The 24,852-nt window shown below is 43.1% G+C and overlaps 1 protein-coding gene across 1 annotated transcript in view; it reads right to left on the reverse strand.

Moving 5' to 3' along the window:
* Positions 1 to 667: 667 nt before the first annotated feature.
* LOC308327991 (coiled-coil domain-containing protein 6-like) overlaps positions 668 to 24,852 on the reverse strand; it is a 34,280-nt gene continuing 10,095 nt past the window's right edge. The window contains exons 3-9 of the mRNA XM_080781661.1: positions 22,414 to 22,542; positions 21,428 to 21,531; positions 20,370 to 20,530; positions 13,591 to 13,747; positions 12,849 to 12,949; positions 9,740 to 9,855; positions 668 to 2,221 (exon numbers count right to left, since the gene is read on the reverse strand). Of these exons, the coding sequence (XP_080637787.1) occupies positions 1,985 to 2,221; positions 9,740 to 9,855; positions 12,849 to 12,949; positions 13,591 to 13,747; positions 20,370 to 20,530; positions 21,428 to 21,531; positions 22,414 to 22,542 (1,005 nt within the window). The 3' untranslated portion in view covers positions 668 to 1,984. The remainder of the gene's footprint in view (positions 2,222 to 9,739; positions 9,856 to 12,848; positions 12,950 to 13,590; positions 13,748 to 20,369; positions 20,531 to 21,427; positions 21,532 to 22,413; positions 22,543 to 24,852) is intronic.

Genomic DNA, 24,852 nt, shown 5'->3' on the forward strand with positions numbered 1-24,852 from the left:
ACATCGCTGCAATGGCTTGAAGAAGGCCAGCCAGATATATTTCTTCAGTATCAGCCACTCTCCATGGCTAGACAGAAAGAAAGAGGATTAAAATGTACCCTGGGAAGTTAAAGGAATGCCAAAAGGCCCTTAACTTCCTATAGCACTTTACAGGAAGTGGAACACCAGCCTCGCTCAATGCAAACACCTGATCCGTGAAAAGCATATAAACCAGTGGTTTAACACTTTTCATATCAAGGCCCTTTATTTATTCTGCATTTGAGCCACAGACCACCATTTGATGAGATTTAGCCTTGCAGAACCCAAACTAAAGAATGTCCATGCTGTATTGATGTTGGTACCATAGGAGAAACAGGCAAACATTGATCAAAATAACAATTCTTCTACATTCTCTAATAGTGTATAGACTTCTTGTGAATGTACTTAAGTAATGCAGATGTTTAACAATAATTTAACTCTTGTGTAAAATGGTTTGGTTTCATTTTACACTCAAGAGTTAAAGATTTATAAGGGTCCATTTGTACCAACTCTCCATCATTTAGCTGGGGACCAGCTGGAACCCCCTCAAGCACCACTGGTGGTCCCCCGACCACTGGGTGAGAACCACTGGCAGACACAGTATACCAGATACAGAAACATGCATGCAAAAACACGACAAGTAAAGTCGTCTTCTCAAGAGCTTTAATCATACATAGAAATTAGGTTCAACAGTACCATTCGTTTAGAATGTTTTAGCAGTATGTATATTTAGTGTAAAGAGCATTACTTTTTTTTGTGATGAGGAATATCCATAGGGATGATGATAGAAGCTTTCAGAACTACACCAGGGAGATAAAGAGAGCGAAGAGCTGAGAAGAGACAGGAGTACATGACTAAGTTGCAACACCTCAGACTACATTTTAAACACCTCAAAAGGCGACATTTATCTGTGGTTTATGTACCAGTGTCCGTCCTCGATTATGTCATTGTATTTTTTTTCTTCTTTTTTTACATTTTTTAATGACTTTCCTACTGAAGAGCAGCATTGAAATTTGAATCATTTTTTGAAACAAAATATTGACATATAGTGTCACTAGCTCCGTTTGATCAATGCCCTATGATGGAGCAACTCCTATCCAAGTTGAGCGGCCTTGTATGGTATCTCTTACTTGTGAAAGCCGTATGTAATCTGCGGGGCAATCGCTTTACATCGGTTCTGACACAACAGGTAGTTGGGGATGGTGCGAGCTGGAGTGGAACACATTACTGCAATGAAGTGTGGCATTGTAGGCATGGAAAGGATTGACCGCATTCGTCTGTCTGTCTTTCGATCCATTTATCCATCTATCCGTCCGTCGATCATTTGACCACTCAGGGAAAAAAATAAAAACATCACCACGAGACAGTTATTTGTGCTACCTCATAAGCGTCAGAACATTTCCAATTGGCAACAGTCCCAAGCAAAGAAATGTAATCGATGAAACGAGGAGAGAAAAAAATAAAAATAAAATACATGTACAGGACAGGAAGTTGAACAGATAAATCCCAGAAGCGTCTGTCCATGCCTTTTTTTAGAGTAGCTAGGCTAGCTTGGCTAGCTTCTCTCCTGGGGAGTGTGTGTGGGGAAAGGGTTCTGTCAGTTCTTTTTTGTTTTTACGGCTTCGCTCAGTAGGAGGCTAGCCTGTGTGTGTGTGTGCGTGTGTGTGTGTGTGTGTGTTTTTCCGGAACTAATCTCACAAAGCGCTGGACTGATCACCGCCAAAATTCCAGTAGGCTTAATTATTTCCTTTTCCTTTCACCAAAACCGTCAAAGCTTCAGTTTATGCTGTGTATGTGTGTATGTATGTGTTTGTGTTGTTGAGTTGAGTTGGTAGAGCAGTAAGAGACTTCAACTTCCCAGGGCCGGTAATGATGGAAGCTGCTGTTGTTGCAGTAGCGGTGGAGGCATTACGGTGGCGCACAGGCGGGCGCTCACACGCGATGAGCAGAGAGACCGCGTGCGGGCTTAAGGCTGGGAGGAGGAGCTGGAGGGGTGCTGCTGCTGCTGCATGGCTACCACCGATGAGGCTGCCACGTGCTGGGACATAGCTGCCGGGGAGGACATGGACTGGACCATGGGCTGGGCTGGCGGCGGCAGCTGTGGCTGCTGAAGATGCTGGGCCCCCGAGTGCGTGTTGGGGGAAGGCGGGGGCGTCGGACGTTTGAATTTGTCGGGACTGGCGCTTCTTCGCGGGGACGGCCTCTGTTGGCGGCAGTTGAGAAAAACAAAGCGAGGGAGGGTAGAGAGAAAAACATTATGTTGCAAGCTTCATGCATTATTTGGTCTTGGTAAACAGGTTCTGTCTATGTCTATAGTGTGTGTATCGCTTTCTCTGCTGGCCTTAAGCTCTAGTTCAAAGGTCCCAGAGCTCTAAGACGTGCTGCTCTAAGACGTCACTACTTCTAGTTTGGTATATGGCGACAGTCATTTGCCTTTAAATCTAATTTGCACTCTATTTGACACAGTTCACAGCTCATATAACCAATGTCTTAAAAAAAAGACTGCTGTGGTAAACAAATGTGTTTTGTAAAAATGTGTGAACATTTGTGTGAACTAATCAATATTACCATTTGTCTTTTCTTTTCTTAAAACACATTTTGTGCTCAAGACATCCACAGACGTCCTATGAATTACCGCATGTAGTGCCCACGACACTGTCTGTGGACGTTTGGTAAAAAACGTTATTTTTTCTTAAAAAAATTAAAAAAGTGAGTCTAAAAAGTGGGCACTCTGGGTCGCAATTTTGAAAGATTAAAAGGGCACATAATGTGTTAAAATGGCCTCATAAATGTCGTGTTGTCGGTGTTCTGTAGTGTGTGTGTAGTTTTATTTTACACATTTGACTCCCCAACTGTACTTCTTACAGTATGGGAGGGAGGTCAAACATTTAGAAAACCTCAATTCACAACCGCACTTTTCTGAATAAAAAGAAAATCACGTGAGGGGAGCTCTTATCGCCATACATCACATTCCGAGCTCAGCCAATAAAATCATCACTATCTTATCATCATACATCACATTCCGAGCTCAGCCAATAAAAATCACTATGGAGCACACACACACACACACACACACACACACACACACACAGCTGGGCTTAGGATGACCTAGTATACAGTACATACACATAGGAAAACAAAATGCCATAATTAACAGACAAAGTAACAAAATAAATGCATAAAAACAAGTGGCTGCTCCAGTAACAGCCAGCTGGCACTGGTCTTGGCACCAAGCTTATCTTTCTTTCAAGGCTGAGAGAAAGAGAACGGTATATTGCACAGCTCCTAAACAAGGTGGGCTGAGCCATAATTTAGACTATTGCTATTCCTAGCAATCCGTTTCTCTCTGTTGGTCTATGATGGACCCACTAGTCTCTCTATATAACACGTTTCCCAACCTCATCCAAACAGGGACCCGTTTAGTTTCATACAGTGTACCACAGATACGGTCTGATTGGGGACCTGCTCCTTTCAATATACAAATATAAAAGTTGAAAGAACACAAGATCCTGTTGATCAGGGCAGGAATGATTCCTGTCTCGATGAAGACCTGATGGTTGAAACATGTTGGCATTTTCATCAATAAAGCCTGTTCTTCACTTTTAACTTTCTGAATGGCCGAATCATGTTTTGTATCCTGCTGGATCCAGGAGCACTGTAGCCTACTTGCAGTGTTTGCACGATTAGCTCTGGACACAAGAAACACAGACCAACCCTCTTGGCTAGACACCTTATCAACAATTTGAATAATCTGATTAACTTTGCAATTTGCAGCCCTAAATTCGACTTTCTAACCTGTGGAAATGAATGACAAATGCCAGAGAATCACAGTATTCACACAATCCCACAATTCATATCATGGCTCGACACCACTGTCCATAGACTAGAAGTAGGGAGGCTGGGGAGGTAGAGCTGCATTTCCTCAGAGGAAAAGTATGGGAAAAAACTGGAGGGGAAGAAGGATGGGGGTAAAAAAAAAGGAGCGTGTGATCCCCCAGATTGAGCTGTGACCTATGTTAATCCCCGGGTGTTCTGAACGGTGACAGAGGGAACAAGCTGTCCTGAACGTCCTGGACTATAACACATCAAAGTGGGATCTTATGAAATGCCTTGAGGGCAAATTTTATCCTCTGGCTAAGGTCATGTTATATAATATTTGAGGGTATAGTTTTTAAGTCATTACGGCACCCTGTTCCCCTTGAGGCTAGCCAACTAGAAGAGCAACTGTCCATCTGTGTGTGTGTGTGTGTGTGTGTGTGTGTGTGTGTGTGTGTGTGTGTGTGTGTGTGTGAGACGTGTGTGTGTGTGTGTGTGTGTGTGTCTCTCTCTCTCTCTCTCTCTCTCTCTCTCTCTGTCTGGAGCAAACAGTAGGACCGATGAGTACCAAAGTTATTCTGCGTGCCCAGAATAAGCACCTACTAATGTTTTGGATGTCAAAGGGACTTTCATGCTGAGATGTCTTGAACTTAACATTATTTAACTCACAATTTGTGATGTCAAGAAGACAACCTACATCACTGGCCAGTGGCCACAGTCTGAGATTCACATGTGGATCCTGACATCCACATAATGCAATGTACAGTATTTAGAAGGAGTTGCTCTGAAAGTTTAATGACAATAACAATATTGGAAATATTGATAGTGAACCATGTACATGCAGTAGAAATAATAATTTTGGTGGGCTGCCATGCTACTTAACAGTTTAGTGACTCTACCCACAGCAGTGGTGCTTTGGACAGAGAACTGGAAACGGCATGGCAGACAGAGAATAGGCTATGGATGGTCTCAACAGACTGGTCATTCGAGGTATTCTCCACATTACAAAATGTAACACATGTGTTGTGGAGGGATATATATATATATATATATATATATATATATATATATATATATAATATATCCTATACAACTATATTATATATATATATTAGGACTGATAAATCATACTGGTTTTCAAAAAGAGGCTAGATTATATCCCTAGATTAAGGAGCAAGGGATTTCTAATGGTAGATTCTAGTAGGTGTCAGAGATTTGATCTAGACATGATGGGACCCAGTGACCTGAATACACACACATAGACAGACTGGGAAAGATTCTCAGGCCAAGAGAGACGTGGACATTTTCTATGGCTTAATGAAAGGTGACCAGACACTTGCCAAGCTGAGTCAGAGAGGGGCTATTCTTCTACCTGTTATGTGTATAAGCCTTACTTAACCCAGAAAGTCAAACTCTCATAATGCTCATTTGCTATTGGCTGGAAGGGCAGCGAGGGCTAGGTCTTCACTCAGTAGAAGCCCTAGAAGCATACCCTACTATATAAAACTTTAAATGAATGGAACCATAATTAAAATAAAATAAACAACGCATATCATAATTGAAAGAAGGCTTAAAAATGGCAGCGTTTTAAATTAGTAGTATTACCCAAAGATACACACACACACACACACATATATATATATATATATATATATATATATATATATATATATATATATATATATATATATATATACACACACACATACATACATACATACATACAATCATACATACACACTCACATATATACACCCTTTTTTTCCCCGATCAATTATTGAGAACAATGAAGTCTCCATGAAGCCTTGAATTCATGGAGATTTATTGTTTTTGTCGCATTCCGAATTCAATAATTTGATGTCTGGGTCTCCTACTGACCGATCAAATTATTGGCTTAGAGATTCACAGGGACAGAAATAATCATGTTCCTGCAACAGTGACATTTGTACTAGCCTTTGTGGTGCCCTCTATGTCTATGGGTCCAAGTGAATTCGCTTTGGCTCTGCGTTTGACTAAACAACGCAGCCTCTAACTTTAGATGCCCCTCAATGGGTGATTCAATTCTGGGTTCTATCAGATGATGGATTCAAAACAAGCACCTTACTCAAAGCTGGAGGAGTAGCAAAAAGTGTGTTCTGAAGAAAATATGGCCTTTATGGGGTTTTTGCATGATCCAAAGCTTCCACGGAAATAGTTTTGATTGCATGAGCACCAGGCTACGGTTCAAATGTAAAGCAGCCTGAATAGTGCCACCATGAGGTCGATGTAGTGTTTTCCTTGGCCTACTGGCAGTGTGCACAAATGGACGTCAATCACTGACAAGGTGTTTCCGAGATTAGCTGTGCAAACACATGCATGCATGCACGCGCTGAAACATAATCTGATACCCAGACTGATTTGGAATCCACTTTTTACAATTTGAGCCATAATCTTTTCCAGCATTTCTTCTTTGTTTCAATAGTGTCAGTATGAGGGAGACAGGAGAATGACACACATCCACATCAGGGAGTTGAAACCGGGGACAGGATGAAGAGAAAAGAATGCTGTCTTCATCGTGTCCCCGGTTCAACTCCCTGACGTGGATGTGTGTCATTCTCTTGGCCCATGTAGTATGCACCCCCACCCTCCCACCACCACAATCATTTAACTTGTCTTTTATTTCAATGGCTCAGTGCCAAGAACGTCTTTTGACATCTTTTTGATTAGGTCTTTTCCACTAGACGACGCCATTGGCTAGCATATGGTTCACTGTGCAAGTCTCGATGGGGCTTGGACCTGGGAAACCACCTGGTAGCAAAACTCTCCTCCCACCAAGCTCCCACTCCCACCCCCAGCCCCAGCTCCAGGAAAATATTACAGTGCAAATAATACAACCAAAAAAAGCCAGAAGAGAAACAATGAAGCTTATATAAAAGACTGGCGTCTTTTTTCCCGCCGTTAAATGGATCAATGTACAGACGCTTGCTTTATCGTGGTCAATACAGGACATTCCTTTCTTTCTTTTTATTATATTTTTTATCACACGATTTTTCACCCAGTGTCCATTATTTAATGTAATCCTGGGCGCTACACTTCCTCTGCCAACCTGGGGGTCTTTTTATGCATGAGGAGTCCAAGCTGCTTCTTTTCACCTGACAGTGTGGAAGGAACACGTTATTCCAACCAGTTCCTTTCCCCTCCATCAGGCGCCCCAGCTGGCCAGGGTTTAACCAGGGAAACTCCCCCCCATCAGGTGTAAAGGAGCAACTTGGACACTCAGGCATGAAGGAAGCATTAGATAATTGACACAGGGGTGAAAAATGTGTTTGTGGGATAAAAATTATATATAAAAAAAGAAAGGCCATTTCGCCAACCCCGCCTTGGGTATGGGCACTGATGACGTGGAGGAGGGAACACACCCCCAGTGCCCACAGCGTCCCCAGCCGGGATCAAACCCAGGACTTTCTAGCTGTGAGGCGACAGCACTGACGACTGTTCCACCGTCCGGGGGCATCCCTTACAGATATCAAAACATACGGGCAGGGTTTTCTTGCGTCATCAGGGCTTCTGAGCAGCGGGGCGGGGTTTTCCTAGAGCTACCTACTTCCTCACATTTCTCTTTGTTGTATCGTTCCAATTTGTCATGACAACAACTACTGAATGCATGGATGGATTTTCAAAAGGATTCTTTTTCCCCACAAAAGCACAACGGACGGCTCTCTCGTTACCAACGATCTGGTGTGCGATCTTAGTGAAGATGAATATTCTAAACGTGAGTAAAAACACATGGAAGGCAATGGTGGGAAAATGAGAACAGGGGGCAAAATAAATACCATTGCCATGACAGACAACACCAGCCACAGGGATGGTTACATAAGAACATGGAAAGGATGATATTGAAAGTTTATGGACAATCCATAATCCCACTACAAAGAAAGGCGTGATATAATAGGAGAGATAAAGTGGAGATAAACACTTGCACTCTCTCTGGTTTTAATGGGGGTAAGATGAGTCAGCTATCACCTCCATCTCTCAATGGATCAATACACACTGCATCTAGAGCAAAAGGACATTACTGAGGCTTTGGCACCAGTGCACCACCACTCTAATCTGATAAATGCTCAAAAGTGTGCTATTCCACGATGTAAACCAAAACAATGCATCTGCACAGAGACCGACCCCGTTTTCCCTTTTGCATGGATTTCTCTGCAGGATGGTAGAAAAAGGTGGGCGGGCCCTGCAGGGAGGACAATGCACGGTGAAAGAATTGTGATCCGAGATATCACCCTACGATGCATTAGGATCCAGGTTTCCCCGCTGAATAAGAGGCAGCAGAACAGAACAAATACAACCCTCCTTTTGGTGGTGCAACTCTCTCTCTTTAGCAGGCAACAGTGCAGCACTGTCTCTCTCTCTCTCTCTGTTTCTGGCACAACAGTGCCCCTACTGGTACTCCTAGTCATACTGGTGCTCATTAACGTCGCATAGGTGAACCAACACATAGGTGAACACGGACATTGCTGTTCCTTGGAGTGGTTTCACCACTCAAAAACAACAACAATAAACACCTGTGGCGTTAGTGGTTAGCACCTCCTCCATCGCAGGAACTTTCCCTGAAACTCAGAACCTTTCTCCTTTTCAACTACAGGAACCTAATTCCATTGTGGTTCCAAGGTAATAGTTCCAAGGGGGAAATAAATCCCTGTTCTCGAGTTAGCACTTTCTGCTAAACCCCCTCTCAATGATGGTTGTGGAACTACTGTATGATGGTAGAGGCAGCAGCACTGAACATGCTCAAACACTACTGTAGATCTCACTTGGCGAGAAATGTTAGACACACGCCATGTTTCAATGGATAAATAAAATATTCAAAGGGACGATTCTTTTTAACCCATTTAGACCGTAGACCCATTTAGACTCGCAATCCAACCAATGGATTGCGAGGACGTGTACACGCGTCCTAGCGCATTTTCATTGATATCAAACGAGAGAAAAATATTCAGATTGTTTTTCTTTTTTGGGGGGTCCTTGCTGTTGGCGCATGCGCGTTGGCGTTCACTTCCCTGTTTACGGCTCAGAAAGAATGCCTCGTATATCCTTATCTAGGGAGCTCTTTGTTTTGACCAGATGGATATACTAAGCTCTTCATTTCTGACTTCAACATGCCCCTCGTTCAAAATATGAACGCGAGGGATTATTTAGCGACTTTATCGTAATCATAGCGAGGTAAGCAAACATTATTCCTCCTGGTTTTTGTACAGAACAGAATGGGGGGGGGGGCGACTTCCAGAGTAAAAGCTGCATAAGAAATCCCAGCGATGATTGCGTTAACATGGCTTACTGTACCAAAACAACATTATTCATACAATGTTGTTCATTGTATAGACATTGTATAGAGCCACAATATGGTCCCTATTCTACCAAAATAACTTTGGTTGTAGAACTGGCTCCATTCTAAATTCTTGGAACCTTGGTGCTCTCGTGGAACTGCCGGACATTTTTTGGTTCCAGTTCCAAACCAGTTCTGAACCAGCATTTTCAGTGGAAACTGGTTCTGAACTGGTTCAAGCGGTTCAACCCCGGTGGATAAGGGGCCTATGGGAGCTTAACCCATTTTGACCTGAGTCAGTCGTTTGACCTGAGTCAGTCGTTTGACCTGAGTCAGTCGTTTGACCTGAGTCAGTCGTTCTTCGATTTTTCTAAAATAGCAGACCTAGAAGCTCGTAGCGTGCCACTCGGTGGCGCGCTATGACCTTGTAGATCTGCTATTTCTCAATAGCTAGAGCATAACATAATGCGAACACCAAAAGGGGTTCCCGCCCAAAATGGGTTTTAACAGGAACATGGTTAGACAGTACAACTGTGGGATTGAAGGGACCCTGTATAAGTGTATATTCACTGCTTGCAAACTGGACAGAGTACTCACTGCTACGGGGTGGGTTCCGTGGACGTGCAGAGCGGGTGTATTGTAGTGGGAGATGCCGGCTCGGGACAAAGTAGCCGGGGGGGTGAAGCCAACCGTGTGGGTGCCGTACGACAAACCTGGAATGAGAGACAGAGTTGGTGTCCGACAATACGTTACATTACGTGCCATAATACAGGCAATTACAGTGCCAAATCTGCCAATGTCTTTACTGTGCTCTTGGACCAATGGGAATGTAACAAATGAAAGTGCCTAAAGCGAAAGTGAAAACAATGAGCGAGGATGGATCATGTTGACTTTGGTTCAGCAGCTTATAAAATTTATGATTCCAGATTTTACAACTTATATGATTAAGATGTATGTATGATGTATTGTATGGCAGCTATGGCACAGAATTCCCCATGTTCCAGGGTTTCTCACTCAATATCCATAAAACTGAATAGCAATGACGTCAAACCACCTGTGGTATAATTTGTTTTGCACAATTAGGCAAGTAGGCAACTGCAGGGGATAACACACACTCACTACATACCCAGAGGCACCACTTGCCTACTCTTTCATGACAATGTATGCAATGGCACACATAAATTCCATTTGACATTCACATCAGTTGCTGGCTGCGTGGTTACTAAGCCACTTTGGGACCATTAAGGGATGGAACAATTTAGGAAATGTGATAGCTTGAACAGTAATGAGCACTCTGCATGGCCAATGGCCTTACCACAAAAGGAATTGGTATGACACCAGGTTTACTTATTTTCAGGAGTTAAAATCTCTAAAATGTCTTCCTACAAACACAAAAACCAACGTATGGCTTGAAAGGGACTAGGTCGCTTGCCAGTTATATTATATTACCATTATAATTGTATTATATTAAGAAGCTGCCGCATAAATGTAAAAATAACCGCATGCTGGCATGAAGGTTACTTATTTTAAATGTTTATAATTGGCAACAAACATTGATGACCAACTACTAATGACTAACTGGTACTGCATCATCTGGAGATTACTATTCAACTATTGAATTAAAACTAAACAGAAAATGAGACAAATTAACATCACTGCAGTAGTACCACAAGATAATTATGAGGACACCTAAACATGAAATCTCTGAATGCTGCATTAGTAACAAAAATAATTAAAAAAAAGTTTTGGGTGACAAAAACCTTTCTATTGATCCAAATGCATATATTGTTAGATTTATTTTCCTGCATAAGAGACTGTTGGCATACTCATGCTACGGCTGTAGCAGAGAACAACACAGACAGTAACCAAGTCATCGGTGTGTTTAGGATGTATTTTTTGAGCCTGAGGGGGGGGATATGTTTATTTTTATTTTGGCTTGGGGAGGTTGTACAACTTTATTTTGCTGAATTTTGTATTTAAAAAATGTTTTGATTATTTTGTTTTTCATAGTGTTTCACTCATATCTATCTATATAAAGTTTACCCTGTGTGGCGAGTGTACTTGGTATCTTCCATGTGTGCGCAACTGCGCATGCAAATAGAACAGATCTACAAGCTAACAACGTGTTGCTTGGTGACACGTTGATAGCTTGTAGATCTGATTCTGTTCTATCAGCAAAGGTCCCTCCCCCGGCCGCTGATGTAGTTTGCTACGTCTGACGTGTACTCACTTCAAAACAGCGCGGGAGAGATTGATTCTGCGTTCATAACATTTCCAGTAGAAAAAGCGAAAAATGTTTCAAGCTATGAACCGCGATGTTTGAATTGTGGGCCAGCAGCAGCAGGCCGCTGAAAAGAGCGAGTGTTGTCGGTCAGAGAGGAGGAAGGCGAGGAGCAGCAGGTTGACAGCACCGCTGCTGAGGTTGCGGTGGTGGTGTGAGGTGTCTCGGTGAAACCCAGCGCCGCATCACTGAGTCAGGAAAATGTCAGACTGAGATGATAACAACAATAATAATAATGTTGGGGCTGAGGTCGTGGATGATGTTACGATATAAACTTCTCACAAGTTTATATCGTTTGTTTGTAAGTTTGTGACTGAAGTTGCTTGTGAACGAAGCTCCTCCACATAGAAAGTAGCAAAACATCACAGGAACACCTTGAGGCCTTTATGTTGATGGACATAGAACATTTTAATGGAAGAGACTCTACCGTCTTTGGACAACGCATCATCGACATGGTGGCAGGCGAGACAGATTCTCATTCAGAATACGGTAGGGCTGGTCTAAAAGCATGCAGCTATCATGTGCATCTTTGCGCACTCGCATTGCAATGGTGGATTGTTTGTTGGTGTGTGCGTCACAGTAGCCAGGGCTGCCATGTCTCACCCTTTGAGTGAGACAGTCACGCAATTTAACCATTTACCACGCCACACATGCCATTTCACACGCATTATAAATAAAAGAAATCTCCGCGACTCCGCCGCGTAATAACGTGCGCTCATGTGTGCGTCCTCACAAACGGAAAAATAGCCGATCTGCATGCAGCGCTGATATATGCAGTAGGAGGGTAAACAGTGGACCAAATCCTCAGCAGGGTCCCTGACTGTGTGACGCATGGAAATGAGCCATGCAGAGTTTAGTAGCCTACTTGTGTTTTGTCTGCGGTGCCATGTACTTTTGTCTGCGTGGTGGAAAAATAACGATCAGTCCCTAATATAATTAATGCACACTTGGTAGGATCTGTTTTTACAATTTGAGCAGAGAATATGTTTGGCAATGTATAGACCACAGACATCAACAATGGTTCTTGAATCCTGACGACATGCGACTCATTACGAAATGGGAGTTAAATTATATAACAAGGAAGAAAATCCTTTTCAGCGCTCCTTGACAATGGACACTCGGGACTGGCTTATTGTTTGAGCCAGGCCTGCACTTAGAGACCTGAAGTAGTCGATGAATGGGGCAACATAAAGCCTAGGAAGCAACTTGTTGAACTAGCAACAGTCACGCGGTATCTGAAAACTGGAACAGGGTGTCTCAGATTGAAGACTAGATAGGAACACTTGGTCCGTAATGTTAAACTTCAATCATATCAATAAAATGATACAATTTGATACCAAAGGTGCATAAAATGTTTATAGACTTGCTGCTCAGGCACCACCAGCGGTGTTGCGCAACAGGACGAAGATTCTGGGGCGTACTTACCAGGTGATATGGGTCGGCTGGAGCTGGGGGAGGGGGTGTACGGGATGGGGCTCGACACGGTCCTCGCTCGCAGGCCCTGCGCAGACATCTCGTTGAAGTACCTGACGGGATGAGATGACCTGGGTTACAACACACATTAGTTCCATCAAATGCTCATTTCATTTTTACCTACAAAAAATAACATCACAGGCGCTAAAAGAATATTCTGTTGCAGTGGACTCACACAGGGTTTCCTTTGCTGCAGCACATCAAGAACAAAGGAAAATGTCATCTATGTGTTACTTTGATACTAAGAAACTAATCACAACGAACCCAACATTACTGGTAACAATTAGAACCGCAGACTCATTCCCAATGGTCCACCAGAGTCCAAAAAACACCTCTTCAGACTACAAGGTACTCAACGACCTTACTCCACTCGCTGCAGAGCAGCAGTTCCGATTTTTGAGATATTGTGTTTGGGAGTAGAGTATTGGATGGAAAGACAGTCAAACCAACAGACATTTATTACCATCCTTAGGACCCTGCCCCTAGTGCGGCTAGAATGTTTTTAAGCCCACATCCTCTACCTCAGGGTTTTTAAGCCCCCAACCCTCTATCTCTCTGCATACACTTCCAGGCCAGGTCAGTATTTAGTCTGCAACTGCTCTGTCCCCCAACCTAACACACACTACCCGTCCTCCACCAAAATGGGGATAATGCTCCAGTCCTGTGCTCATCCCGTCACCACCTCTCCTTGTACCTCTCATCGTCCATCTCCAGACTGGACTCGCTCTCTGACAGCTGTCTGCACAGCGCCTCCCTGCGCTCCATCTCTCTCTGGAGTTTCCTCTGCAGTCGGATGTTCTCCTCCCTCATGTGCCGTTCCTCCTCTATGTATTGCGCGCGCTTCTCTGTGTCTGTGGAAGGGAGACACACATGAAGGTGGTCAGAATTCACATATACACAGTGACTTTCATGCACAGAGTATCACGTCGCTGCTACCGAGTACTTCACTTAAAAACGAACGGTGTCCCATTTTGTTACTCTTGAACGCATCGTGGCCGGTCGCATCCGTTACAGTTTAATGTGTTAGTATACTTGTTAAGACCATAATAATAATCTTTATTGTCCCGAAGGATATTCATCTTCACAGGTCTGTTCAACACCAACAACAAAAACAGCACATAACACCAAGACAATACAAAAAAACACAAGTTCCCCACTGTGTACAGAACCATCCTATCGGCGGGGCAGTTTGTTTAATGCCGCGATGGCTGAGGGGACAAAACTCCTACTGAAACGAACCTTTTTCCAGGGTAAGGTTCTGTATCTTTGCCCTGATGGCATGAGGTTGAAGAAGCGATACAGGGGATGATCAGTGTCACGTGATATTGAGAGTGCTAGCCGTGTGATGGCATTATTGTTCATATCAGAAAGTGTTGGTGTGGGAAGTCCGATAATCTTAGAAGCAATGCGGGTAATACTGAAAAGTTTGTTCCTGTTCGGCATGGGTAGTATGTTGTAAAAACATGTGGAACAGTACAACAGAATAGGTTGAATAATGCTTTTGTACAATAATAAAAGAAGTCTTTGCTGAAAACGTGACTGGATAGATGTAATATGTTGATCAAACCTAAGTCTATTTTCCAGGGTTTTCCAAGATATGTGAAACTGGTAACCTGTTCTATTGTCTTACCATTAATGAGGAGTGTGTTAAGTCCAGTGTGCGACCATAAGTCGCAGAGTACTATGAAAACCTGCAAAACCTGTCAGTCGATCCGTCAGTCATTCCTCCATATATGGTTGTCAGTCCATCACGCCTCATGAGACGTCACTCGACCATATATGGTCGTCAGTAGGGATTAATCACGGTGGGTCTCCCAAATGGATTTTAATATTCTTCTTTTTTCTTTTTAGAGCCAGAATATAGGCTAATATTTCTGTACAGTAAGGCTGTATATGTATACTATGTGTGTATATATACTGTATGTACCTTCATCAGAGTGGAGAATAGAAGTATAAATTAAGTTGAGCAAAGCTACTCTTCTCTGCCCCTCTCTCTCAAGACTGTGCCTGCCAGACAATCAGCTCGAACGAGTGTTTTGTGTGTGTGTGTGTGTGTGTGTGTGTGTGTGTGTGTGTGTGTGTGTGTGTGTGTGTGTGTGTGTGTGTGTGTGTACAATACAGAAAAAAGGTTAATAATAATAAAAAATTTAAAAGTACCGAAAACAGTACCGGAAAAGGTACTGTACCGATTCCCAGGTACCATACCGATACGAAGGTGAAAGGTACTCATCCCTATTCATGAGATGCTGAGTCTACGACTTGCTGACAGCATTGCTTGCTACCAGCATTGCCACAAAATGTAAGTAATTGGGTCGTCCACTCACAGTTGAGTTTGTGCTTGAAATGTACTGTTAATAAATAAATAAATCAATCAAAAAGTATTTTATGAAGGCGTAATTTTTTCCAGACGTAGGTGAAACCCATTGCAACGGTCCTCTGTAATACTTTTTTAAGTCACTTTCGTAAAGCAACCTATCGGTCAACTCAACACGTTTCATTTTTGTCTTTTTGGTCAACAGTTCAGGCTGGGTTTTATGTTTCAAAATAGTCTTCCAACAGTCAGAGTTTGTCATAGCGGTCTTCTAATAATATAGCAACTTATTAATAAGAGAGCCTATGATTTTTGTTAGTGACTATGATGTGTGCTTCTTGCCTTGGATTATGTGGCAAACAGGGCCTTAAATCAGAGTGACCACTCCCCCTAGTGGCAAAAACACAGTAGTGCAAGTATGGCAAATGGATCAAGCATCTATTTTGACTGCATACAATACTCTTGGTTTGACTCTAAAAGCTATAAAGATGTACTGTTGTACAGTAGGGTTAGGAACTAGTTTCTTAAGAATAACCTGGTGACAGTGGTCAGTAAGCAATAGTGGGTCGTACTAGGTAGGGCAAGAAAACAAACTCAGAAATGTATGGCATATTAAAAAGGTCGAACATGGACTTCAATTCATAGAGCATCTATTTTTTCATTTTGGGACATCAAGAGTGTCATTTCCAACATTAGCGTTTTGGTACCACTGCAGCTCCCCTTTGAAAAACACACTAGCCTTCAGTGTTATGTTGGAAGACGCAGTCATAGACTGTAGAGTGAAGCTTTCTCTTTTTATGCAATCATTGTCAAAGAACATTTCTGCAATGCTGCATTGGTGGTGATATTTGGATGAACCAGCCAATGGCACAATTTACAAGGCATTTATCCCAAGTATGAAATTAGAATATATATCAACTAATAATAAACATTAAACAAGGTAAAAAATAGTCACATAAATGTGCAGTGAGAACATTGTAGTGCATCCAAGAAGCTTGGATACCATGTAAACAACCAACCTATGATCTGTTTTAACAACACGCTAAATCATATTCTCAACATGTTGAGAAAAAACACCAAGATGAGTAAAAAAAGAAATAGCATCAAGATACAAATAGAGTGAAGTACTAGGCCAACTAGGGGGTGAGGTAGAGTCTTCAGACTATAATCTAGGATGTATGGATCGTGGTCTAGGGTGTTTTACGGAAGGCCCGGAGCCCCGGACAGAATTTCCGTGTTAGCTGATCTAAGTGAGTGGGGAGGGTTGCAGGGTTGGATCAAGTCTTGAAGGTATGGGGTTGCCATGTCTTTGGCTGCCTTGCAGGCCGGCATTAGTGTTTTGTACAACAACCGGAGCGGAAATTACTAATGTATCACCAACACACTAATATTTATGAAAAGCAATTGGTGCACTCGCCAATGTAGTATTAATTAACTGTTTTTATATATTATTTCCACAAAAATAATAATTATTGCGACCAGATTACTATGACAACCGGCAAAACCTCAGTGACTCCATCACGCCACCATATATGGAAGTCCGTCACGCCACTATATACCTGACCTGTTCTGACATTCCATATGTTGATCCCTCCCCACCCGCCCTTCCTCTTTGATGTCTCCCTTTTGACTGATACCCGTCCATTTACACTCTAGACGAGCGAGCCTGCCATAAAGTTATTAGTGCAGCTGCACCCGGCAGCCGGCGAAAACTAGAGTTCTCAACAGGCCTGAAAATGAAGGCCCTACCTGGGCCCTCATCAAACCCTGTAAACTCAAGACACTGCCCCCGCTGCCACCCTTAGATCTCGATATATGGAGCTGACCTGTTCTGACATAACATATGTTGATCTGACCTGTTCACTCAAGACACGCTCCATATATGGCAAGACATCATAAAACCATGTACACTCAATACACTGTCCCTGGCTCCCTGCTGCCACAATTAGATCTCCCTATATGGAGCTGACCTGTTCTGACATTCCATATGTTGATTTGACCTCATCAAATCCTGTACACTCAAGACACGCTCCATATATGGCCAGAATTCATACCATGTTGATCTGACCCCCCATGCCAAAGTGCCAGTGCACGCCCAGAAGTCTGCAGTCAGTCACCCAGGTGGATGCGTGCACGCGACCTCGCCCTTTAGGGCGACTTAATGGTATGCTGTATCTGTAAACAATATTGAGGTATTGGTATCAATACAATCCTACAAATACCTATATCTAAGTAATAGTAGCCTACCCAACGTTTTAGCAGCACAGAAATGATAAGTGACCAGCGACACAAGATTAGAATGAGTGGATTAATCTGGTAAAAAATAAAGTAACGACTGCCCATCTGTACTCAAAATCTATGCAAAATGAAGTCATTGCAATGCGGTGCTGTGCTCCTCCCAGCAATAGCCGCTGACGCACAAGGACAACTCAAGAGTCACTTCTCAGAGCCACAGGCTTCCGCCGGCTCTGTACAGCTCTGTATCCATTACTGATGGGTGTCGTGTTCCTCCAACACTGACCCAAGCAGGATGAGGTTTATTAGGACAGACAGTTGAGACTGACACCCCCCCACCCTTCCCCTCTTATTAGGACAGTTGAGACAGACTACCTGTGTTTGTTGTTGTATTGTTTATTTCTGTTTTTTGTGCAGTCTGTGCTTTTATTTCTTTACTGCACAGCTGCCCCCCTTTGACAACTTGTAGATTTATGTACTGTTCTTTATGAACTTTTAATATTTAAAACCAATGACCTCTTCCTTCAGGAAAGGATTCCATATAAGCCTTCTGGCTTCTTCCTTTCCTTGCATTGTATTTTTGTTTCTTTGATATGTTATTGCCTATTAGTATTTTTTGTACTACATGCTAAATAAATAAACCTAAACCTACCTCCCTACATAACCTGAGAGATGTTTGAAGGAGAGCAGCTCAGTCGCCATTTGGCTTTGGCTATGAGGGGTGTAGCAGAGTATGTGCGAGCGAGTGCATGTTTCAATCTTTCTGAGGCTGGATTAAATTGTAAACTAAACCCGACCACATTTTTTTCTCACGTTATATAAACTAGTCCAAACACGTTTCGGGGTCAAGTACAGCCAAAATAACATGCAGGCAATGTGTGCGTAGACGTGAGCTTGTAGATCTATTATTTTCAAAAAGCCATTGTATTATGTTTGAAGGACAACTTTAGTTTTTTTTCAAGGTTCATGTTTTAGGTTGTTATTGGAGAAAATAAAAGATTTTTTAGGAAGAAGATTTTTTCATTTGCTGCTTTCTTTTTCGTTTTAACGATTTTAGCTATTTTTGACAGGCGGGCAGGGGCATTTGAACAAGTGGCTAAATATGTATTTTACTATTTTTACAAACATTTTTTTTTTTACAGACACACACAGTTTGAGTGAAGTTGTGCTAATAACACCACCTGGACATGCACATTGCACGCACGCTTGACCCATCGTTCGCAAGAGTCACACAGGCACAGGGTGAGTTCTGCTCCATTTATCAGCCAGTAAACAACATGCTGTTAACGCTGAGCTATACTTCTCTGGGGACGTGCACGTACATGGCTATCCATGCTTGAGCATGTGCAGGGACACACGAAAACCGCGGTCAGAGTTAAACAGTTTCCAAAACACTAACAGTGTACAATTTGGGAAAGTGAAAAAAGGGCTAAACAGTCGGGTGCATAAGCTAATGGTCAATGGCCGCTTGCAAATTCAGATCAATTGCTGAGGAGATGTGGAAAGTAATGACTTTCGATGATAGACATCTCCAAAGTTATAGGTAGGCAAGTGGCTATCAACAGACACACCTGTTGTTCAGCCATAAGTCTGCATTAAGGAAATTGGCTGTGGCTCCCATTCATTTAAACGGTTTAAAACTTAATCTGATGTCAAGCAAAACATGTTTCAAATCATCCCAAAGCCATTTCTAGTAATTTTGCTCGTAAATTCCTACAAAGCCAAAGTAGCTGTCCTGTATTACTTATGTAACAACCCTACTGGTGTTACAGCGGTTATGTTACGTTCAGTAACTGTGCAGGCATTATAGGCCACTGCAATTAGTGCAATATTTCATTTTCATCACTTCACTAAACTCAACTCCCATTAAAGCTGAAGAAAAATTAGATCTGGGAATTTGTCAGCAGTCAATTTCAGTCTAAAGGAGCTTGCACACTGGTCCGTATTTTTCGCCTGAAATTCGTTGCACATTAAAAAAAAGATAATTAATCACGTGTCCATTGCCTCCGACATTTGTCCGTCATTAACTGTTTCAATCAGAACAGGTTTGATTTATCCCTTTTACGCATCATCTTTCTAGAATGCTGCGGTGTTTTGAGTCTATACTAGTGTGTGTGTGTGTGTGTGTGTGTGTGTGTGTGTGTATCTACTGTCTTCCACTGTTTAGGATCGCGATGCTATTCTTGTTAATGTGCCTCCAGTATAGCATCAAACTGGGCCAATGAAATTAAAACGATGGGGATAATCCTGCTGTTCCTTGATCAGTAGTAGGTAAAAATGGATACTGGACAATTTATTGATTAAATCAATTAATTACCAGCTGCATTATTATCATCTGCGGGGGTCCGCTATAACTGCCTCTGTCAGTTTCAACGCAGTAGTTTAGGTAGGAACCAAAATTATCTAAGGTGGAAGTGTTGTGTTCTGAGTCGTTCGTTTCCGCCCAGACATATTTGAGGTGTGCACATACATCAGCCAATGAGAACACCAGCTGTACTACAGGACTAGCTTGCACATCGATTATAGACTCAGCTTGTGATTGCATATCAGCTGGTAATAATACACATCGTACTGTGCAAAGTGGGAGTACGATACGATTTTTAGCAGGTCATGGATTAAAAAGACTCCACAGACAAGATCCTTTTTTTAACCTGTCTGTAAAGCACTTTGTAACTATATGGTGCAAGTTCTACATAAATCCGCACTTCTCTTTAGTGCACATGAACAGTCCCAAACTCAACTAAAAGGCTCACTGAACAGGGGGTTGGCAGTATCCTGTTCCACTCGATACATGTAACCAAGCCATCGCCGGGGCATTAGGTGAATTTGCATTTAGAAGTCAGTTATACGGTTTTCATGGGGATGAAGGATGACTGCTTCTGAAGGAGTTTGAATGGGTGTGACTGTAGGCCGGTCCCTTTACTCACGTTGCAGCTCAGTGGTGCGAAGGCTCTTCTTCAGCCTCTCAACCTCGTTCTTTAGGAAACGGATGTGTCGCATCATGTTCTCTGGCGAGTCAATCTCCATGGACACATCTCTGGGGGAGGGGGGAGCCGAAACGGGCTGGTCCAACTTCTCCTGAAGGATTCTGGTGTGACCAAAGAAAACACACAAACACACGCCATGAATGTGGCGAGTCTGGCATGATGATGACAGAACTGTCTCTTTGGGGTCATGTTCACAGAAAGCGCTTTTCTGCCATGCATTTCTAAGACCATCGTGTTTCAGCACTCTGGCATATATACCATTTTCTTGTCAAGCGCCCTGGGTCCCTCGAGTAGAAAATGGTTAAACGTTTGGAGAGTAGCCGCTTATCTGTGTATGTGTAGCTCTCGACATGATATCCAAAAAGTGCTCCGCCACTCAAGAAGTACTTTCTGAGGACACTGCCCCCATTTCTTATTTATTACACTTTGTTGTCCGACATTGCATTGTGACACGTTGCAATACAAGTTCAAAACAAGGACAGGAGGCTGGAAGCCGTTAAGCTTAGTGAAACACTGAGCTTCTCAAAACCGCAGACCAATGCGTGCACTGTGCACAGCTCTGCCTCGCTTACACCTTCTGTCTATGGTTGGCAATATGCCAAGAATCTCTTTTCTATCAGAAATGTGGAAAGATTTGGATGGTGCAGGTTTTTTAAGGGACAAATGTATTAATATGGATATAAATACGTAAACAGTGATTTTCTGGCAAATGCATGGACATTATATTTGAACACATATGGACAAACCCGTACCTTGACATGAACACAGAATACACACATTTATCAATAGACCAAGTGTAGCGATATTGAATGGAATTATTAAATGCAACGCACAAGTACTTAGTATTTATTGATAGATACAATTGATTATTTGCATTGCAAAACGATTCGATACCGAGTATTTGCATTGCAAAATGATACGATTAAAAAGCTCATTTTGGCTGCAGATTTATTGTTTATCCATTTACAAATGGAAAATTGTCTACTGGAAATCAGTACCTTTTCTCAGCCTCCAGTTTGTCCATGCGTTTCCACAGTCTGTTGACCAGAGCTTCCTGCTCCTGCTCTAATGTGTTCTCAAGGTCGATCTTTTCGCGCCTCAGCTGGAGAAGAAAGGGTGAGAACAGATCGACCAAGATAGTGTGAGTTGGACAGCGGAAGGAAGAAAAACCTCTTCTAAATTCATCGCCACACACACACACACACACACACACACCCCATTACCAACTGATATGAAATGACCTTGTTAGGTCCTCTTTCCAATTAGCTTCTTCCCTTGAGGGACAAAGAACCTGTTGCATAACGCCATTCTACAATATACATTATTAAAACCTCCCATGCTGTGTCTGAAGCTCTGCAGTCATGACTGCATGGCGACAATATGGATGATATAATGCCGACACACCCACCTGCGCTTGACGAGCACTAATGCTGTATGCACATGAAGAATAGGATCCCATTATTAGAGTGTGTATGTGACAGGCAGTTTTTTTTTCTCACACATGGGTTTAAAACATGGTTCTAGATCTAAGTGGGAGAAATTGATTGATGCCAAGTCTGATAAGAACCGCTGATAAATCCCCAGGGCGTACTCAAGTGCCCGATTTATATTTGGATGTGCACCGGAAATAGTCAATCTACAAGCAACGTGTCGCAATGCAAAGTGTTGTGAGCTTGTAGATCGTAGAGTGCTGTGAGCTTTAGATCGTCAATGTCCGGCTCCATCACGGCCGAGTATAACTCGGGCGTCATTTCCCGTAGCTCCCAGAGAGCCTGCCCCCCCATGGCGTTGGTATCCCCTTCTCCACCCTCTCTCCCAGAGAGCCTGCCCCCCCATGGCGTTGGTATCCCCTTCTCCACCCTCTCTCCCAGAGAGCCTGCCCCCCCATGGCGTTGGTATCCCCTTCTCCACCCTCTCTCCCAGAGAGCCTGCCCCCCCATGGCGTTGGTATCCCCTTCTCCACCCTCTCTCCCGGTGAGCGTACCTGTTCCAGGGTGAGCTGCTTGGAGATGGTGTCGTTCTCCATCTTCTTGATCTTCTTCATCAGCTTGTTGACCTGGAACTCTTGCTCCTGTTCCAAGTGCTGCTCCAATTCCGCTTTCTCATGTTGAAGCTGGAGAGAGAGAGAGCAGGGAGACGGAGAAGTTAAGAGCTTGAGTATCACAACACACACACACACACACACGCACAAACAAACACTTCTGTTTTGCCTATGCAGCCGCGTAAATAACTCAGCTAAGGTAGCTGCTTAGCAAAAATGGACATCTCAGATATTTTTTTCTGAGAAACCTGCATTGTAATTGGTTGAATACCTTCCCAGTCCTAAAAGCAGATGGCAGCTTCCTGATAGGGCAGACCCTCTGTAACATTTGAAGATAGTCTAATTTAAGAGACTAGTCTGAATTAAGAGACTAGTTGAGAACAGAAGAGACTAATGAGTCACATACTTTGATGACAATTATTTATAATCCTCAATATGTAAATCCGACCACACAGTACTTATTTAATTATTGATGGGGTTTATAAAGTGGGGGTGGGAGGTGTTAATGGAACAATTCCGCCAGATGTCTGGTTGCAATTCCAGGAAGAATTCACATTGTGAAATTATGGCATGGTTGGAGTTTTGCCTGAAGCGACCAAAGTAACCACCTTTGGCAGCCTCCCAACACAACGTAAGGGGTGCGGCTCAGTGCTGATTCAAAATGGGACGACTGTGATGGATTATATAAGTGATTACTCATTAGGAGGAAAGGGCTGGATGTTGTTCGTTGGATGGGGAAAGAGTTGAAAGCAGTGAAGTTGCTAGCGCTGCAATTAAAGAAAATAACATCTCAAAGCAACAAACTGGTTTCAATGTGCATTTGCATTCACACAGGGTCAACTGTGGTTCAATAACCTCACAGGAATAACGTGCACCTAAAACCTTCCATAGACGTGGGCTACACCCAGTCAAGACATTTCTCCAACTAATGAACAGGGTAACCTTTTTATGGCATCATTTCATGTTGTACATCATCTCAGCATAGCCTATTATGATGTCAGTTACAGAATGTCACCACAATTTATTAATGCACTGGTTGACACACATAGTATCAGTGCATGTTCAACATTCTTGCAGAGCAGAAAAATCAGCACAGACCTGAATTTCCCTCTGGGGATCAGTAAAAGTTTTTTCTTTTCTTTTTTTTTTGAAGGAACACGTTATTCCGACCAGTTCCTTTCCCCTCCATCAGGTGCCCCGGCTGGCCAGGGGGAGGTAGTTTAGAGACCAGGATTACTGCATGTTTTTTGTGAGGGTACCTACCCTAGGGGACAAGTGGAGAACATGCAAACTCCACACAGAAAGGCCCTTTCGCCAACCGCGCATCGGGTATGGGCACTGATGACACGGAGGAGAGGACACGCCCCCAGCGACCCCAGCTGGAATCGAACCCAGGACTTTCTAGCTGTGAGTCGACAGCACTACCCCTGTAAAGGTTTTTTTCTAATAACAGCTAAGTAACAGAAACGGGCACTATGATTGGTAGGTGTGCTGAGCTATCGGGAAATGGTGTGTGAAGGTGCAAGCGTGGGGAGCTGTATTAGTCCACATAGGTGGACGAGGTATTGACCATAGTATCTGTTGGAAGGTGGGGAATAATGTTGGAAATTGGAATACATCCTGATTCACAGCAGCATAATTTGTTCCATCTGCCTCTGACCACTTGCGCAAACCGCCGTCATCTAAACTTAAGGAGGGGGGTATGGGAGGTAGTGGTCAGACGGGACTGTTTACACAAATGTCTGCACAGGAGTGAGTGCACAAACAGCAGCCTGCAGAATTAATTACCACAAATCCTTGTTTCTCATGCTTAGGAGTATGACACACACACAGTACGCACACACATAGGGCTGTCAACAGCACATATCAGGGCAGCAGTAGGGCTCGAGATTAACGGCGTCCCGACGTCCCGGGGACTGTAAAATATCTATTTGGGACGTAAATGTATCTCATCCGGGACGGTTTCGGGACGAGAGGAGTTTTTACACTGAAAATGCACATTTCGTGTGCAGCGATGAGCAGCATGATAATTTCTCCGTGCCGTCAACCAATGCTCTGTCGGACCAAACTAGTATGCCTCCCGTTGACAACAACAACGCACACACTACATTCACCCAACGGAATCATAGGAATTATATTGCTTTTTCCCCGTGGATGAGACATTTAGATTGAAAAACTATCGGTTGGAAGCGTGGATAAGACCATGGTTGTGTGTCACAGAAAGGTTCCATATGGACATGGGGCTATACACTACACCAACGTTTAACGTTAGCTTCCATGCTAGGCTTGCTAGCTGGCGTCGACATTAAATAATATGTTGGTATATAATCATCTGAAGCAACAGATGTTTTCTAATGCTCAGATTGTTCTGGAATTGCTGCC

Source organism: Protomyctophum bolini (assembly GCF_963924005.1).
Source record: "Protomyctophum bolini genome assembly, chromosome: 14".
Taxonomy (NCBI): Eukaryota; Metazoa; Chordata; class Actinopteri; order Myctophiformes; family Myctophidae; genus Protomyctophum; species Protomyctophum bolini.